This window comes from Callithrix jacchus, chromosome 10 (assembly GCF_049354715.1).
Source record: "Callithrix jacchus isolate 240 chromosome 10, calJac240_pri, whole genome shotgun sequence".
NCBI classification, from domain to species: domain Eukaryota; kingdom Metazoa; phylum Chordata; class Mammalia; order Primates; family Cebidae; genus Callithrix; species Callithrix jacchus.
In genome coordinates, this window is record NC_133511.1 from 35,746,005 (window position 1) to 35,764,025 (window position 18,021).

The 18,021-nt window shown below is 45.1% G+C and overlaps 1 protein-coding gene and 5 non-coding genes across 7 annotated transcripts in view; all 6 read right to left on the reverse strand.

The window, feature by feature from the left end:
* The window catches only part of LOC108590290 (maternal embryonic leucine zipper kinase-like), a 49,956-nt gene extending 46,752 nt beyond the window's left edge, over positions 1–3,204 (reverse strand). For both annotated transcript variants that reach the window (XM_035265178.3, XM_035265177.3), the window contains exon 1: positions 2,607–3,204. In XM_035265178.3, the coding sequence (XP_035121069.3) occupies positions 2,607–2,672 (66 nt within the window). In that variant the 5' untranslated portion in view covers positions 2,673–3,204. The remainder of the gene's footprint in view (positions 1–2,606) is intronic.
* A 2,780-nt stretch (positions 3,205–5,984) lies between these two features.
* LOC118145952 (U6 spliceosomal RNA) lies at positions 5,985–6,091 on the reverse strand. The gene has a single exon (XR_004731429.1). It is a non-coding gene; the product is annotated as a U6 spliceosomal RNA (small nuclear RNA).
* A 785-nt stretch (positions 6,092–6,876) lies between these two features.
* On the reverse strand, positions 6,877–6,983 carry LOC118145958 (U6 spliceosomal RNA). Its single transcript, XR_004731436.1, has one exon. It is a non-coding gene; the product is annotated as a U6 spliceosomal RNA (small nuclear RNA).
* Positions 6,984–7,789: 806 nt separating this feature from the next.
* On the reverse strand, positions 7,790–7,896 carry LOC118145951 (U6 spliceosomal RNA). Its single transcript, XR_004731428.3, has one exon. It is a non-coding gene; the product is annotated as a U6 spliceosomal RNA (small nuclear RNA).
* Positions 7,897–8,679: 783 nt separating this feature from the next.
* On the reverse strand, positions 8,680–8,787 carry LOC118145924 (U6 spliceosomal RNA). Its single transcript, XR_004731408.3, has one exon. It is a non-coding gene; the product is annotated as a U6 spliceosomal RNA (small nuclear RNA).
* Positions 8,788–16,863: 8,076 nt separating this feature from the next.
* LOC118145953 (U6 spliceosomal RNA) lies at positions 16,864–16,966 on the reverse strand. The gene has a single exon (XR_004731431.1). It is a non-coding gene; the product is annotated as a U6 spliceosomal RNA (small nuclear RNA).
* Between the last annotated feature and the right edge of the window lie 1,055 nt (positions 16,967–18,021).

An 18,021-nucleotide genomic window follows, 5' to 3' on the forward strand; every position in this document is an offset into this window, starting at 1 on the left:
GAGATGTCCCAAGAGCCATTCCTGTGTTGGCTTAAGGGGAGTGGAAGCAAAGGTCATCAGAGCTGAGGAAGACGTGGGATAGTGAGTCACGCAAATTGCATGCTCATTCATGTGGATGCTGACATCCTCAGGAAAGCAGAAGGACTTCAGAGAACAGAGGACAAAACACAATCTTATTTTTACTTAAGAGACAGGATCTGTCTTTGTCACCCAGTCTGGAGTGCAGTGGCACAATCATAGCTCACTGTAGTTCTGAACTCCTGGTCTCAGGCAATTCTGCTGTCTCTGCCTCCTGAATAGCTAGGGCTACAGTGTGTGCCACTATGCCTGGCTAATTTTGTATTTTTATTTTTTGTAGAGACGGAGTCTTGCTATGTTGCCCATGCTGGTTTGCAACTCCTGGCCTCAACTGATCCTCCCTCGTTGGCCTCCCAAAGCATTGGGATTACAGGCATGAGCCACTGTGTTCCACCAGAAAACACTTTTTTTGACTTGGAGTTTTGCTCTTGTTGCCTTGGCTGGAGTGCAATGGTGTAATCTCGGCTCAGGACAAACTCCACCTCCCGAGTTCAAGTGATTCTTTTGCCTCAGCCTCCCCTGATTGCTTGAGGCTGCAGTGAGCTATGATCTTGCCACTGCACTCCAGCCTAGGTGAGAAAGTAAGACCATGCCTCAAAAAAAATTTGACCTCCCATCATGTTGAGGTACTAGCCTCTTCTACCCACTTACAGTAGTACATATAGAAACACTGTCCCACTTTACTCCAGCCTGTGTGTCAGAGTGAGACTCTGTCTCAAAATAGAATTTTTTTTGGCAAGGGGTGGTAGCTAATACCTGTAATCCCAGCACTTTGGGAGGCCAAGGCTGGTGGATCATGAGGTCAAGAGATCAAGACCATCCTGTCCAACATGGTGAAATCTCATCTCTACTAAAAATACAAAATTAGCTGGGGCTGGTAGCATGTACCTATAGTCCCAGCTACTCCAGAGGCTGAGGCAGGAGAATGGCTTGAACCCAAAAGTCAGAGGTTCCAGTGAGCCGAGAGCATGCCACTGCACTCCAGCTCAAAAAAAAAAAATTTTTTTTTTTGACACAGAGTCTTGCTCTGCTGCCAGGCTGGAGCACGGTGGCGCAATCTCAGCTCCCTGCAACCTCTGCCTCCTGGGTTCAAGCAATTCTTCTGCCTCAACCTCCCAAGTAGCTGGGACTACAGATGCGTGCCAAATGCCTGGCTAATTTTTGTATTTTTAGTAGAGATGGGGTTTCACCATGTTGGCCAGGATGGTCTCGATCTATTGACATCGTAATCCACCTGCCTTGGCCTCCCAAAGTTCTAGGATTACAGGTGGGAGCCACTGTGCCCAGACAAATCTTTTTTTAAATTAAAAAGTTCTAGTATCTAAAATGAGCAAAATTGCCAGGCGCAGTGGATCACACCTGTAATCCCAGCACTTTGGGATGCCGAAGCAGGTGGATCATCTGATGTCAGGAGTTTGAGACCAGCCTGCTGTGAGCCAAGATTGCACCACTGCACTTCAGCATAGAAAACACTGAGACTCCATATCAAAAAAAAAAAAAAAAGTAAAAATGTGTTTGAAAAGAACAGCAATAGCCAGGCACAGTGGCTCACACCTGTAATCCTAGCACTTTGGGAGGCTGAGGGTGGATGACAGCTGAGACTAGAAGTTTGAGACCAGCCTAGCAACATGGCGAAATTCTGTTTCTATACAAAATACAAAAATTAGCCAAGCTTGGTAGCATGCACATGTAATCCCAGCTACTTGGGGGGTCGAAGGGCAAGAATTGCTTGCGCCTGCCCAGAAGTTGAGGCTGCAGTGAGCCACAATTGTGCCACCTCACTCCAGCCTGTGCAACAGAGCAAAACCCTGTCTCCAAAAGGAAACAAACAAAGAACAGATCATTTTCTTATTATTGTTCACTGCAACCTCATCCTCCCAGGTTCAAGCAATTCTTCTGCCTCAGCCTCCCAAGTAGCTGAGATTACAGGCACCTACCACTACACTCGGCTAATTTTTAGTAGAGACGGGGTTTCACCATGCTGGCCAGGCTGGTCTTGAACTCCTGACCTTGTGATCCACGCACCTTAGGCTATCAAAGCGCCAGGATTACGGGTATGAGCAACAGTACCTGGCCAATCCCTTATATTTTTATAAAGATGTTTCCTTTGTTTCCTTTTTTTGTTGTTTATTTCTCTTTATTTCAATCAGAGAGAGTCCGGGTTCCCTTATCATCCTCCCTCCTCAGTCTCTGCCCCCAGGGGTTAAATAATTTAAAAAAATATTTTAAAAGCTGTAACAAAGTAACATCAAAGGAAATGGGAAGAAGGATGGGGGCGGGTCAGGAATCATGAAGGAGGGTAGAGAAGAGAGCCTATTCCCTACCCCCCACTCTTGGATTCCAGCCTGGGCAGCAGCTACAAAGTTGCAAAGGCTTTATGGCTATTGCAACAGCAATCAAAGGTCAAGCTTGGGGGTGCAGCCTAATGGGAAGCAGCCTCAGAGGGTGCTGATCCTGCCCAGGATGAGCAGCGGTGAAGGACACTCCTGGGGTCCCTGGCTAGGAAAGGTATTAGGGGTCGCACGTACCCAGGCTGAGGCAAGGAGAATACGTGGCCGGGGTAGCAGCGGCGCGGGTAGACCTTCACTGGCCATTGAGATGCTTCTTCTGCGCGACCTTGTGCTTGTACCCACCAGGCGCCGGGAGGTTGGTGTGCAGCACCTGCTCGTTGCGTCGGGTCCTTGCAGACTGGGAAATCTTTTTTTTTTTTGAGACGGAGTTTCGCTCTTGTTACCCAGGCTGGAGTGCAATGGTGCGATCTCGGCTCACCGCAACCGCCGCCTCCTGGGTTCAGGCAATTCTCCTGCCTCAGCCTCCCGAGTAGCTGGGATTACAGGCAGGCGCCACCATGCCCAGCTAATTTTTTGTATTTTTAGTAGAGACGGGGTTTCACCATGTTGACCAGGATGGTCTCGATCTCTTGAGCTCGTGATCCACCCGCCTCGGCCTCCCAAAGTGCTGGGATTACAGGCTTGAGCCACCGCGCCCGGCCAGACTGGGAAATCTTAAAACTCCTCTTTGGAGCTTATAGGTGACTGCAGCCAGGCGGGAGCCCGTCGACGCGGAAGTACCGGCTCTGCAGCGGCTTCCATCACCAGCCTGCGCATGCGCGCTCCTGGAAGACCCAGCAGCACCGCCTCTACTTCCGATTGGCTCCGCGTGCTGGCCTCTGGAAACGTCACGGTGGCGGTGTGTCACCAGCGCACAGGGACAGGCCTCCGGCGACGTCACAAAGGCGGACCTTCGGCGACTTCACGCGGAGGTGTGTTGCCAAGGAGCTGGGTTGTCTTCACAGGGCAGAGCCTGGTAAACGCCACCGCCTGCTGTGTTCTGCTGGCTGGAGAAGGGTAGGTAACAAACTGCGACCCAGCAAAGTGTTTATGTGGGTCAAAAATAGGAAAAGTGTGTCCTGACCCTGGGGAGGTGGGAAGTTTTCTTCAGGCCAGGAGTTCAGGAGCAGCCTGGCAAAGTGGTGTGACCCCCGTTTCTGTAGTCCCACCTCAGCCTCCCAGCTACTTGAACCCCAAGGTTCAAGGCTACAATGAGCTATGATTCTACCACAGCACTCCAGCCTGCGAGATTGAGGTAAACCCTGTCTAAAAATATAAAAAACTATCCAAGCGTGTGACATTGGGGCTGCTTAAAGAAAAATTGAGGCTACCTGGCCCCTGTAATCCCATAACTTTGGGAGGCTGAGGGGGGAGGATGGCTTGGAATCAGGAGTGTGAGACCAGCCTCAACAACATGACAAAACCCCATCTCTACAAAAGATACAAGAATTAGCCAGGCATAGTGCATGCCTGACCTAATATTTTGTATTTTTTTGTAGAGATGTGGGGGGAGTCTTGCCTCCGTGTTGCCCAGGCTGCTCTCGAATTCCTGAGTGCAAGCCATTTTCTCACCTTGGCCTTCAGAGTTGTTCAGATTAATGGTGTGAGCCACAGCGCCCCACTTGGGTTAGGCTATTTAATAACAAAGTCCGTGGCTCGGCTCAGTGGCTCACACCTGTAATTCCAGCACTTTGGGAGGCCAAGGCAGGTGGATCACCTGAGGTCAGGAGTTCAAGATCAGTGTCGCCAACATGATGAAACCCGGTTTCTACAAAAATTAGTGGCATGTGGTGGCACATGCCTGTAGTCCCAGCTACTCGGGAGGCTGAGACAGGAGAATTGCTTGAACCCAGGAGGCAGAGGTTGTAGTTAGTCAAGATCACATCCCTGCACCCTAGCCTGGATGCAGAGTGAGACTCCAGAGTTTGAGACCAGCCTGGGCAATTTAGGGAAACCCTGACTCTACAAAACAAACAAATAAAAAAGACATGTGTAACTGTGTCCACCTGTGGCCCCAGCCACTTAGGATGCTGAGGCAGGAGGATCACTTGAGGCCAGGAGCAGGTCTGCAGTGAGCTACGATCATCCCACTGCTCTCCATCCTGAGCATAAGACCATGTCTCTAGATAGCTAGCTAGATAATTGATACATAGTTTTCTATCAGAATTTGTTTTCCTACATTTGAGCATATTTTTCTAAAGTAGCATTCAACACATCAGCATTTTACAGTATTATTAGTAGTTAATATGATTATGTTTTTCTGAAATACAGTATCCTTTACAAAAGCAGTTTTGTCTGTCAGAGCACAGAGATAGGTCCTCAAGTGAATTTGCCTGATGTTGGTGAAGAATTGTTTTGATTCAGCAGGTTGGAAAAACTGTTTTTATAGAATCTAAGGAGAAATATTTCAAAGCCCAGTGAGGTCTATGGTGAAAAACCAAATATCCCATGATAAAAACTGGAAACAAGCTATCTGTGAAAATAAATTGCGATATGTGGATTCAGCCCAAATTTTTGAAGCTCTGTTTTGGTTCAGCGGGTTGGAAACCCTGTTTTTGTAGAATCTATAAAGGGACAAGCATTCTATAAAAATGCTTTGCAATTCGTCGAGTCAGCCTATGGCTTTGAACTTATATTTGCATTCAGTAGGTTGAACACCCTCGTTTTGTAGAATCTAAGGTAATACATTTTGCATTTGGAAGCTTATTGAGGCTTCTGGTGAGACTGAATATTTTGTGATTAAAAACTAGAAAATATATATCTGTAAAAATGCTTTTGGATGTGTGGATTCAGCTCACATAGTTTAACATTTCTTTTCATTCAGAATGTTGGAAACACTCTCCTTGTATAATTCAGGAATAAACATTTCAGAGCCGATTGAATCAAATGGTTAAAAACCAAATATCCCACAATGAAAACTAAAAAAAGTACTCTGAAAATGCTTTGTAATGTGGGGGAATCGGTTCGTACGGTCAGACTTTGTTTTGATTCTGGAGGTTGCAAACACTCTTCTTGTGGCATGTAAGTAGTGACATAGAGGCCTATGGTGAAAAACCGAGTATTCCACATTAGAAACAAGAGAGACGGTGTCTGTGAGAATGCTTTGCAATGTGTGCATTAAGCTGACAGGGTCGATCCATTGTATTTATTCAGCTGGTCGGAAACACTCTATTTGTAGAATCTGGCAGCAACATTTCAAATCCCATTCAGACATATGATGAAAAACCGAATACACCAAGATGAAAACTAAAAAGAAGCTATCTGTGAAAAATACTTTGTGATGTGTAGATTCAGTTCACAGTGTTAAACAATTATTTTTGTAAAGAATGTCTGAAATACTCTTTTTGCAGAATCTGAAAAGGAGTATTTCAGAGCCTTTAGAGGCCTACCATGAAAAACAGAATATCCTGTGATACAAATTAGAAACAAACGATCTGGAAAAAGCTTTGAAATGTGTGGATTCAGTTCACAGAGGTGAATGTTTGTTTTTATTCCACAGGTTGGAAGCACTATTTTTGTAGAATCAAATCTATCTGAATTTGATTTCTATCAAACAGCCACAATGGCAAAAAAAAAAAAAATACAAAATGCTGCACACCTTTGCATGTCATCCTTGCACTGTGGGTATGCTGGCCTTCTGTATATCATCCCAATTTTAGTGTAGGTGCTGCCGAAGTGGGCACATGCCATGCCCAGCTCAGCTTTTTTATTTTTTCTGTTTTTATGTTTTTTATAGGGAGTGGGTTGCACTGTGTTGTTTAAGGCCAGTCTCGAAACTGTGACCTCACAATCTGCTCGCCTCGGCCTTCTAAAGTGCTGGGATTAGAGGCATGAACCGCTGAGCCCAACCTAAGTTTTGTTTTCACTTTAAAGATGAGGTTTCACCACATTGGTCAGGCTGGTCTCGAACCCACAACCTTGGGTGATACGCCCACCTTGGTATTCAAAGTGCTAGGATGACAGACTCACTTGAGCCACTGTGCCCGGCCAGCTGATTTATTGCTAAAAAAAAAATCAGAGAGACTGGGTCTTTCGCTGTGATGCATGCCAGCAATCCTAGCACTTTGGGAGGCCGAGGCGGGTGGGTCACCTGAAGTCACGAGTTCAAGTTCTGCCTGTGCATCTCAAAGAAAACCAACCTTATTTAAAAAAAAGAAAAGAAAAGAAATCAGACAGATCAGTGTGTACAATTGTAAAAAACGAAGTGCCTGATGACTCCATTCCCCACTCTGCCTTTCTGTATCACGTATTGTTTCCCTCTTCTCACCTAGGCTGGAGTGCAATGGTGTGATCTTAGCTTATTACAACATCTGCCTTCTCGGTTCAAGGGATTGTCCTGCCACAGCCTACCAAGTAGCTGGGGTTGCAGGTGTCCACACCACCACGCCCATCGAACTTTCTCTTATTTTTTTCTACCTCAAATCTATCTGTGTTTGATTTCTACAAAACAGCCACAATGGCAAAAAAAGAAAATTCGGGACACAGCACACCTTTGCGTGTCATCCTTGCGCGGTGGCCACTCCGGCCTTCTGTGTATCATCCCAATTTTAGTGTAGGTGCTGCCGAAGTGTGCACATGCCATTCCCAGCTCAGCTTTCTTATTTTTTTTGTTTTTATGTTTTTTATATGGAGCGGGTTGCACTGTGTCGTTCGAGGCCAGTCTCGAACTGTGACCTCACGATCAACTTGCCTCGGCCATTGAAAGTGCTGGGATTACAGGCATCAGCCACCAAGCCCAACCTAAGTTTTGTTTTCGTGCTGAAGACGGGGTTCACCATGTTGGTCGAGCTGGTCTTGAACTCAAAACCACGGGTGATCCACCCACCTTGGTTTTCAAAGCGCTTGGATGACAGGCTCACGTGAGATGCAGTGTCCAGCTGGCTGACTTTATTGCTAAAAAAGGAATCAGAGAGACTGGGCCGGGTGGTTTGACTCACGCCAGCAATCCTAGCTTTTTGGGAGGCCAAGGTGGGCAGGTCACCTGAGGTCAGGAGTTCGAGGTCAGCCTGGACATCCCGGGAAAAACCCACCTCATTTAAAAAAAGAGAAAAAGAAAATGAAGAGAAATCAGACAGATCAGTGTGTACAATTGTAAAAAACGAGGTGCTGGATGACTCCACCCTCGCCCCGCCTTTCTTTATGACATAGCGTTTCCCTCTTATCACCCAGGCTGGAGTGCAACAGTGCGATCTTGACTTATTTGCAACATCTGCTTCCTCAGTTCAAGCGATTTTCCTGCCACAGCCTCCCAAGTAGCTGGGGCTGCAGGTGTCCACACCACCACATCCAGCTAATTTTCTGGTTTTTTTTTTTTTTTTTTTTGTACCTCAAATCTATCTGTATTTGATTTCTACAAAACAGCCACAATGGCAAAAAAAAAAAAAATTGCAGAACGCAGCACATTTTTGCGTGTCATCCTTGCGTGGCAGACATGCCAGCCTTCTGTGTATCATCCCAATTTTAGTGTAGGTGCTGCCAAAGCGAGCACATGCCATGCCCAGCTCAGTTTTTTTAGTTTTTCTTTTTTTATGTTTTTTATAGGGAGCGAGTTGTGCTTTGTTGTTCGAGGCCAGTCTCGAACCTGTGACCTCACGATCAGCTCACCTTGGCCTTCCAAAGTGCTTGGATTACAGGTTTTGCTTTCATTTAAAAGACGGGGTTTCACCATGTTGGTCGAACTGGTATCAAATCCACAACCTCGGGTGATCTGCCTGCCTTGGTCTTCAAAGCGCTTGGATGACTGGCTCACTGTGCCACCATGCCTGGCTGGACGACTTTATTGCTAAAAAAAAAGAAGTCAGAGGGACTGGGCTGGGCGCTGTGACTTATGCCAGCAATCCTAGCACTTTGGGAGGTCGAGGTGGGCAGGTCACCTGAGGTTACGGGTTCGAGGTCAGCCTGGTCATCACGGGGAAAACCCACCTCATTTAAAAAAAAGAGAAAAAGAAAAAGAAAAGAAATCAGAAAGACCAGTGTGTACAATTTTAGAAAACGAGGTGCTGGATGACTCCATTCCATGACCTGTCTTTCTTTATGACGCAGTGTTTTCCTCTTATCACTCAGGCTGAAGTGCAATGGTGCGATCTTGGCTTATTGCAAAATCTGCTTCCTTGGTTCAAGCGATTGTCATGCCACAGCCTCCAAAATAGCTGGGACTGCAGGTGTCTACACCACCATGTCCAGCTAAGGTACTGTTTTTTTTTTTTTTTTTTTTTGGTACCTCACATCTATCTGTATTTGATTTCTGTAAAACCACCACAACAGCAAAAAAAAAAATACGGAATGCTGCACACCTTTTACGTGTCATCCTTGCACAGCGGCCATGCTGGCCTTCTCTGTATTATCCCAATTCTAGTATAGGTGCTGCCAAAGCAGGCACATGCCATGCCAGGCTCAGCTTTTCTATTTTTTTCTGTTTTTATGTTTGTTATAAGGAGTGCGTTGCGTCCTCTCATTCAAGGCCAGTCTTGAACCAGTGACCTCACGATTTGCTCACCTTCACCTTCCAATGTGCTGGGATTACAGGCGTTAGCAGCTGAGCCCAACCCAAATTTTGTTTTCGTTTTAAAGACAGTGTTTCACCATGTTGGTCGTGCCGGTCTCGAACCTGCAACCTCGGGTGATCCTCCCACTTTGGTCTTCAAAGTGCTTGGATGACAGTCTCATGTGAGCCACCATGCCTGGACAGCTGACTTTATTGCTAAAAAAGAAATCAGAGAAACTGGGCCAGCACTGTGACTCATGCCAGCAATCCTAGCACTTTGGGAGGCCAAGGTAGGTGGGTCACCTGAGGTCACGAGTTCGAGGTCAACCTAAGTATCCTGGGGAAAACGCACCTCATTTAAAAAAAGAGAAGAAAGGAGAGGACTCAAGATGGCACTGTGAGAACAACCCAGGATTGGAGCTTTCATTGAATCTGCAAAGAGGTGAGTCGGAGCTGCATTTCCAGACTGATCTTTGTTGCCCACAGAATGGGGAAACTCCCAAGCATAAAAAAGACACGGGACGCCAGGCAGTAGGTCTGCCTGGTGAAGCTGGCAGCCGGGGCGGCGGCGGCCAGCCCTACCCGGCAATCCCCACAGGGCGCGCTTGTCCGGGTGCCCTGTTGAACCAGCAACCTGAGATTTGAGAGGGCTGGACTTGAGACTGAACGAGACTTGGAAAGTAGCCCAGCCCAGGGGATTGCAGGGACAGATCGTTTGGGGTACCCAGTGGGAAGAACAAAACCATGATTTCAAACTATCCCGAGCAGATGGTCCAAGACGCTCTGTGGGGGAGGGGCGTCCACCACTACCGAGGCAACCCACCCCAATTGAGATACACGCCCACTGCTGACGCAGCCAGCTGTTGCCGAGGCAACCCGTCCCTACTGAGATACATGCCCACTGCTGATGCAGCCTTCCGTTGCCGAGGCAACCTGTCCCTACTGAGATACACGCCCACTGCTGACGCAGCCTGCCATTGCCGAGGCAACATGCTACAGCGAAGAGACTCTGCCACAGGGCACGGCAGAGACTACAGCAGAGCCTGCAGGAACAGGGCGAATCACACAACAGCAGGGCGGAGCCTTGGCAGCCAAACAGTGGCTAGTCTACCTTCTAACTGGGCAGGACACCTCAACGAACATCAAAAAATAAAGCCCGAACCCCCCAACACAGAGCATTTGAGAAAAAAGGGTTTTTTAATGAGCTCTGTTGCAGCAGAATCAAACATAGCAGCCTAACAGCCCTGAATGAACAACAGAGCTCACAGCTCAGCAATTAAGCTCCAAAAAAGTACAGACTGTCTCCTCAAGCAGCTCCCTGACCCCTCTATATCCAAAAGACTGACATTTGGCAGGCATCATCCTGGGATAAAGATAGCAGAAAAAGAAACGGCTAGCATCCCTCACTGTGCCACAGCTGCTAGAGGTGCACCCCAGACAAGCAGGGCCTGGAGTGGACCTCAGCAGTTGTACAGCGAAGGGGCTAGGCTGGTAGAAGGAAAACCAAGTTAACAAAAATACTTCATCATCAAAAATCTGGGTGTCCACTCAGAGACCCAATCGAAAAGTCAGCAACTATGCAGACAACAAGGGGATAAACCCACAAAGATGGGAAGAAACCAGCAACAAAAGGAGGAAAACACCCGAAACCAGAACAGCTTGCCTACTAGAAAGGACCAAAACTCCTCACAAGCAAGGGAGAAAAGCTGGACGGAGAATGACTGTGACGAAATGATGGAATTAGACTTCAGAAGGTGGATAATGAGAAACTTTTGTGAGCTAAAAGAACACGTATTAAATCAATGCAAAGAAACTAAGGAACTTGAAAAAAAGATATGAGGAAATGATAACAAGAATGCATAACTTAGAGAGGAATATGAATGAATTAAAGGAGATGAAAAACACAATACAAGAGCTTCGCGAAGCATACACAAGTTTCAATAGCCGAATTGACCAAGCAGAAGAAAGAATATCTGAAGTCAAAGACCAACTCGATGAAATTAAACGAGAAACCAAGATTAGAGAAAAAAGCACAAAAATGAATGAACAAAGTCTCCAAGAAATGTGGGACTATGTGAAGAGACCTAACCTACGTTTGATAGATGTACCAGAAGGGGATGAAGAGAATGAATCCAAGCTGGAAAATACTCTTCAGGACATCATCCAGGAAAACTTCCCCCACCTAGCAAGACAGGCCAACACTCAAATGCAGGAAATACAGAGAACACCACAAAGATATTCTGCAAGAAGAGCAACCCCAAGGCACATAATCATCAGATTCAACAAGGTTGAAATAAAGGAGAAAATACTAAGGGCAGCCAGAGAGAAAGGTCGAGTTACCCACAAAGGGAAGCCCAACAGACTCACAGCAGATCTCTCGGCAGAAACACTACAAGCCAGAAGAGAGTGGGGGCCAATATTCAACATGCTTAAAGAAAAGAACTTTCAACCCAGAATTTCATATCCAGCCAAACTCAGTTTCAGAAGTGAAGGAAAAATAAAATCCTTTGTGAACAAGCAAGTACTCAGAGATTTTGTCACCACCAGGCCTGCTTTACAAGAGCTCCTAAAAGAGGCACTACACATAGAAAGGAACAACCAGTACCAGCCATTCCAAAATCACACTAAAAGTTAAAGAGCATCAACATAATGAAGAATCTACAACAACTAACAGGCAAAACAGCCATTTAGCATCAAAATGGCAGTATCAAATTCACACATAACAATATTAACCCTAAATGTAAATGGACTAAATGCACCAATCAAAAGACACAGACTGGCAAATCGGATAAAAATTCAAAACCCATCAGTGTGCTGTATCCAGGAAACCCATCTCACATGCAAGGATACACAAAGGCTCAAAATAAAGGGATGGAGGAAGATTTACCAAGCAAATGGAGAGCAAAAAAAAGCAGGAGTTGCAATTCTCATCTCTGATAAAATAGACTTTAAAGCAACAAAGATCAAAAGAGACAAACAAGGCCATTACATAATGGTAAAAGAATCGATAAAACAAGAAGAGCTAACGATCCTAAACATATATGGACCCAATGCAGGAGCACCCAGATACATAAGCCAAGTTCTTAATGACTTACAAAGAGATGTAGACTCCCACACAATAATAGTGGGAGACTTTAACACTCCATTGTCAATATTAGACAGATCAACCAGACAGAAAATCAACAAGGATATCCAGGGCTTGAACTCAGACCTGGAGCAAGCAAACCTGATAGACATTTACAGAACTCTCCACCCCAAATCCACAGGATATACATTCTTCTCAGCACCACATCACACCTACTCAAAAATTGACCACATAATTTGAAGTAAAGCACTGCTCAACAAATGCAAAACAACTGAAATCATAACAAACAGCCTCTCAGACCATAGTGCAATCAAGTTAGAACTTAGAACTCAGAACTCAGAAACCGACCCAGAACCGCACAGCTTCATGGAAACTGAACAATCGGCTCTTGAATGTTGACTGGGTAAACAATGAAATGAAGGCAGAAATAAAGAAGTTCTTCGAAACCAATGAGAATGAAGACACAACATGCCAGAACTTCTGGAACACATTTAAAGCAGTCTCTAGAGGAAAGCATATAGCAATAAGTGCCCATATGAGAAGAATGGAGAGATCCAAAATTCACACCCTATCATCAAAATTGAAAGAGCTAGAGGAGCAAGATCAAAAAACTCAAAACCTAGCAGAAGACAAGAAATAACTAAGATCAGAGCTGAACTGAAGGAGATTGAGACACGAAAAACCCTTCAAAAAATCAACAAATCCAAGAGGTGGTTTTTTGAAAAGATCAACAAAATAGACAGACCACTAACCAGATTGATTAAAAAGAAAAGAGAGAACAACCAAATAGATGCAATAAAAAATGATAAAGGGAAATCACCACAGATTCCACAGAAATTCAAACCATCATCAGAGAATATTACAAACAACTCTATGCACATAAACTAGTAAACCTGGAAGAAATGCATAAATTTCTGGACTCCTGTGTCCTCCCAAACGTAAACCAGGAGGAAGCTGAAACTATGAATAGACCAATAACAAGGTGAGAAGTCAAGGCAGCAATTAAGAGCCTACCACACAAAAAAAGCCCAGGTCCAGACGGGTTTACAACCGAATTCTACCAGACACACAAAGAGGAGCTGCTACCATTCCTTCTAAAACTATTTCAAACAATCTAATAAGAGGGAACACTTCCCAAATCATTTTACGAGACCAACATCATTCTGATACCAAAACCCGGCAGAGACCCAACAAGGAAAGAAAACTTCAGGCCAATATCCATGATGAACATAGATGCAAAAATCTTCAATAAAATATTGGCAAGCCGAATGCAACAGCAAATCAAAAAACTTATTCACCATGATCAAGTAGGATTCATCCTGGGGATGCAAGGCTGGTTCAACATTCGCAAGTCTATAAACGTAATTCACCACATAAACAGAACCAAAAACAAAAACCACATGATTATCTCAATTGATGCAGAGAAGGCATTTGACAAAATTCAACAGCCCTTTATGCTAAAAAACCCTCAATAAACTCGGTATCGTTGGAACGTATTTCAAAGTAATAAAAGCTATTTATGACAAACCAACAGCCAATATCATACTGAATGGGCAAAAACTGGAAGCATTCCCTTTGAAAACTGGCACTAGACAAGGATGTCCTATTTCACCACTCCTATTCAATATAGTTCTGGAAGTTCTAGCCAGAGCAATCAGGCAAGAAAAAGAAATAAAGGGTATTCAAATAGGAAAGGTGGAAGCCAAATTGTCTCTATTTGCAGACGACATGATAGTATACCTAGAAGACCCCATCGCCTCAGCCCAAAAACTCCTGAAACTGATAAGCAACTTCAGCAAAGTCTCAGGATATAAAATCAATGTGCAAAAATCACAAGCATTCCTATACACCAATAACAGACTTAAAGAAAGTCAAATCAAGAACGAACTGCCATTCACAATTGCTACAAAAAGAATAAAATACCTTGGAATACAACTCACAAGGAACGTAAGGGACCTCTTCAAGGAGAACTACAAACCACTTCTCAACGAAATCAGAGAGGACACAAACAGATGAAGAAACATTCCATGTTCATGGTTAGGAAGAATTAATATCGTGAAAATGGCTATACTGCCCAAAGTAACTCATAGAATCAACGCTATCCCCATCAAGCTACCATTGACTTTCTTCACAGAACTGGAGAAAACCACCATGAACTTCATATGGAACCAAAAGAGAGCCCGCATAGCCAAGTCAATTCTAAGCAAAAAGAACACAGTGGGGGGCATCACACTACCGGATTTCAAACTACTACAAGGCTACAGTAATCAAAACAGCATGGTACTGGTACCAAAACAGAGATATAGACCAATGGAACAAAACAGAGGCACCGGAGGCAACACAACATATCTAAACTATACAATCTTTGATAAACCTGACAAAAACAAGCAAGGGGGAAAGGATTCCCTGTTTAACAAATGGTGTTGGGAAAACTGGCTAGCCATGTGCAGAAAGCAGAAACTGGACCCCTTCCTGACACCTTACACTAAAATTAACTCCAGATGGATTAAAGACTTAAACATAAGACCTGGCACCATAAAAACCCTAGAAGGAAATCTAGGCAAAACTATCCAGGACATAGGAGTAGGCAAGGACTTTATGAACAAAACACCAAAAGCATTGGCAACAAAAGCCAAAATAGACAAATGGGACCTAATGAAACTCCACAGCTTCTGCACAGCAAAAGAAACAGTCACTAGAGTGGATCGGCAACCAACAGAATGGGAAAAAATTGTTGCAGTTTACCCAGCTGACAAAGGGCTGATATCCAGAATTTACAAAGAACTCAAACGGATTTACAGGAAAAAAACAAGCCCATTCAAAAGTGGGCAAAGGATATGAACAGACACTTTACGAAAGTAGACATATATGAGGCCAACAATCATATGAAAAAATGCTCATCGTCACTGGTCATCAGAGAGATGCAAATCAAAACCACATTGAGATACCATCTCACGCCAGTTAGAATGGCGATCATTACCAAATCTGGAGACAACAGATGCTGGAGAGGATGTGGAGAAAAAGGAACACTTTTACACTGTTGGTGGGAGTGTAAATTAGTTCAACCAGTGTGGAAGACAGTGTGGCAATTCCTCAAGGCCTTAGAAATAGAAATTCCATTTGACCCAGCAATCCCATTACTGGGTATATATCCAAAAGACTATAAATCCTTCTACTATAAGGACACATGTACACGAATGTTCATTGCAGCACTGTTTACAATAGCAAAGACCTGGAATCAACTCAAATGCCCATTGATAATAGACTGGATTGGAAAAATGTGGCACATATACACCATGGAATATTATGCAGCAATCAGAAATGATGAGTTTGTGTCGTTTGTAGGGACATGGATGAATCTGGAGAACATCATTCTCAGCAAACTGACACAAGAACAGAAAATGAAACACCGCATATTCTCACTCATAAGCGGGTGATGAAAAATGAGAACACATGGACACAGAAAGGGGAGTACTAAACACTGGGGTCTATTGGGGGGAAAAGGAGAGGGCCAGTGCGAGGGGGAGGTGGGGAGGGATAGCCTGGGGGGAAATGCCAAATGTGGGTGAAGGGGAGAAGGAAAGAAAAGTACACTACCATGTGTGTTCCTACGCAACTGTCTTACATGCTCTGCTCATGTACCCCAAAACCTAAAATCCAATAAAAATTTAAAAAAAGAAAAAAGAAAAAAATGAAATCAGAAAGATCAGTGTGTACAATTGTAAAAAACGAGGTGCTGCATGACTCCACCCCTTGCCCTGCCTTTCTTTACCACATAGTGTTTCCCTCTTGTCACCCAGGCTGGAGTGCAACTGTACAATCTTTGCTTATTGCAACATCTGCCTCTCAGTCCAAGCGATTTTCCTTCTGCAGCCTCCCAAGGAGCTGGGGCTTCAGGTGTCCACACCACGCCATCCAGCTTTCTTTTTTTTCTGTACCTCAAATCTGTCTGTATTTGACTTCTACACAACTGCCACAAAGGCAAAAAATATACGGAGTGCTGCACACCTTTACGTGTTATCCTTGCATGGTGGCCACCCCACCCTTATGTATTTTCTCACAATTTTAGTGTAAATGCTGCCAAAGTGGGCAGATGCCATGCCCGGCTCAGCTTTTCTATTTTTTTCTGCTTTTATGTTTTTTATACGAAGCAGGTTGCACTGTGCCATTCAAGGCCAGTCTCGAAACTGTGACCTCACGATCTGCTCTCATCCGCCTTCAAATGTGTTGGGATTACAGGCATTAGCCGCTGAGCCCACTGTAACTTTTGTTTTCATTTTAAAGATGGGGTTTTACCATGTTGGTCGGGCCGGCCTTGAACACACAACCTCGGGTGATCCACCCGCCTTTGTCTTCAAAGTGCTTCGATGACAGACTCACGTGAGCCACCGAGCCTGTCTGGTCGATTTTATTGTTAAAAAAACAATCAGAGTGACTGGGTCGGGCAATGTGACTCATGCCAGCAATCCTAGCCCTTTGGGAGGCCGAGGTGGGCAGGTCACCTGAGGTCACAGGTTCCAGGTCAGCCTGGGCATCCCAGGGAAAACCCACCTTATTTAATAAAAAACTGAAAAAGAAAAAAAAAGACATCCAAAAGATCAGTGTGTACAACTGTAAAAAACGAGGTGCCAGATGACTCCACCCAAAGCCCTGCCTTTCTTTATGACGTAGTTTTACCCTCTTGTCAAACAGGCTGAAGTGCAATGGTGCAATCTGGGCTTATTGCAACATCTGTCCCCTTGGTTCAAGCGATTGTTTTTCTGCATCCTCCCAAGTAGCTGGGGTTGCAGATGTCCACACAACAACGTCCAGCTAACTTTTCATTTTTTTCTTTTGTACCTCAAATCTGTCTGTGTTTGATTACTACAAAACCGCCACAATGGCAAAAAAATACAGGACACTGCCCACCTTTGTGTGTCATCCTTGCATGGCAGCCAAGCCAGCCTTCTGTGTATTGTTTCAATTTTAGTGTAGGTACTGCCGAAGCACGCACATGCCATGCCTGGCTCAGCATTTTTATTTTTTTCTGTTTCTTTTACAGGAAGCAGGTTTTGCTTTGTCGTTCAAGCCCTGTATCGAACATGTGACCTCACGATCCACTCACCTCGGCCTTCCAAATTGCTTGGATTACAGGCGTGATTGACTGAGCCCAACCTAAGTTTTGCTTTCATTTTAAAGACAAGGTTTCACCATGTTGGTCGGGCCAGTCTCAAACCCACAATCATGGGTGACCCACCTGCCTTGGACTTCAAAGCGCTTGGATGAGAAACTCACGTGAGCCACCGAGCCCAGCAGGCCGACTTTATTGTTAAAAAATTAATCAGAGAGACTGGGCCCAGTGTGACTCACACCAACAATCTCCAGAGGTCACAAGTTCGAGGTCAGCCTGGGAATCCTGGGGAAAACTCACCTCATTTTGGAAAAAGGAAAAAGTACACAGGAGGCGGCTCCAGAAGATGGTGCAGTAGGAGCAACTCAGGATTGCAGCTCTCAGTGAATGCACAGAGGCCTGCCATTGCCAAAGCAAACCTCCATTACGGAGAGGTTTTGCCAATACAGAGGCAGGCCACCATAATCACACCCATATAAACAGGACTACAAAGAATTACACCCGGAAGCAAAGCAGATCCCACAACAACAGGGAGGAGCCTATGACAGTAGGGGAGAGCCCACAGCAAAAAGGCAGAGCTCACGACAGCAGGGCGGAGCCCACAGCAGCAGGGAGGAGCCAACAGCAGCAGGGCAAAGCCCACAGAAACAAGGCGGACACCACGGCAGCAGGGCAGAGCCTCAGCAGGCAAATAGTGACTAGACTGCCTCCTAGCTGGGCAGGACAGTGCAACAGACACTTATAAAGAAAGCCCTAACTCCCCAAGACAGAGCATCTGAGAAAAAAAGGTTTGATGAGTTCTGCTGCAGCAGACCTAAACGTACCTGCCTGACATTCAGTGGGCATTATTCTGGAAAAAAGATAGCAGAAGAAAGAACTGGTAGCATCCCTCACAGTTCCACAGCTGCTACAAGTGTACCCCAGAGAGCAGTGC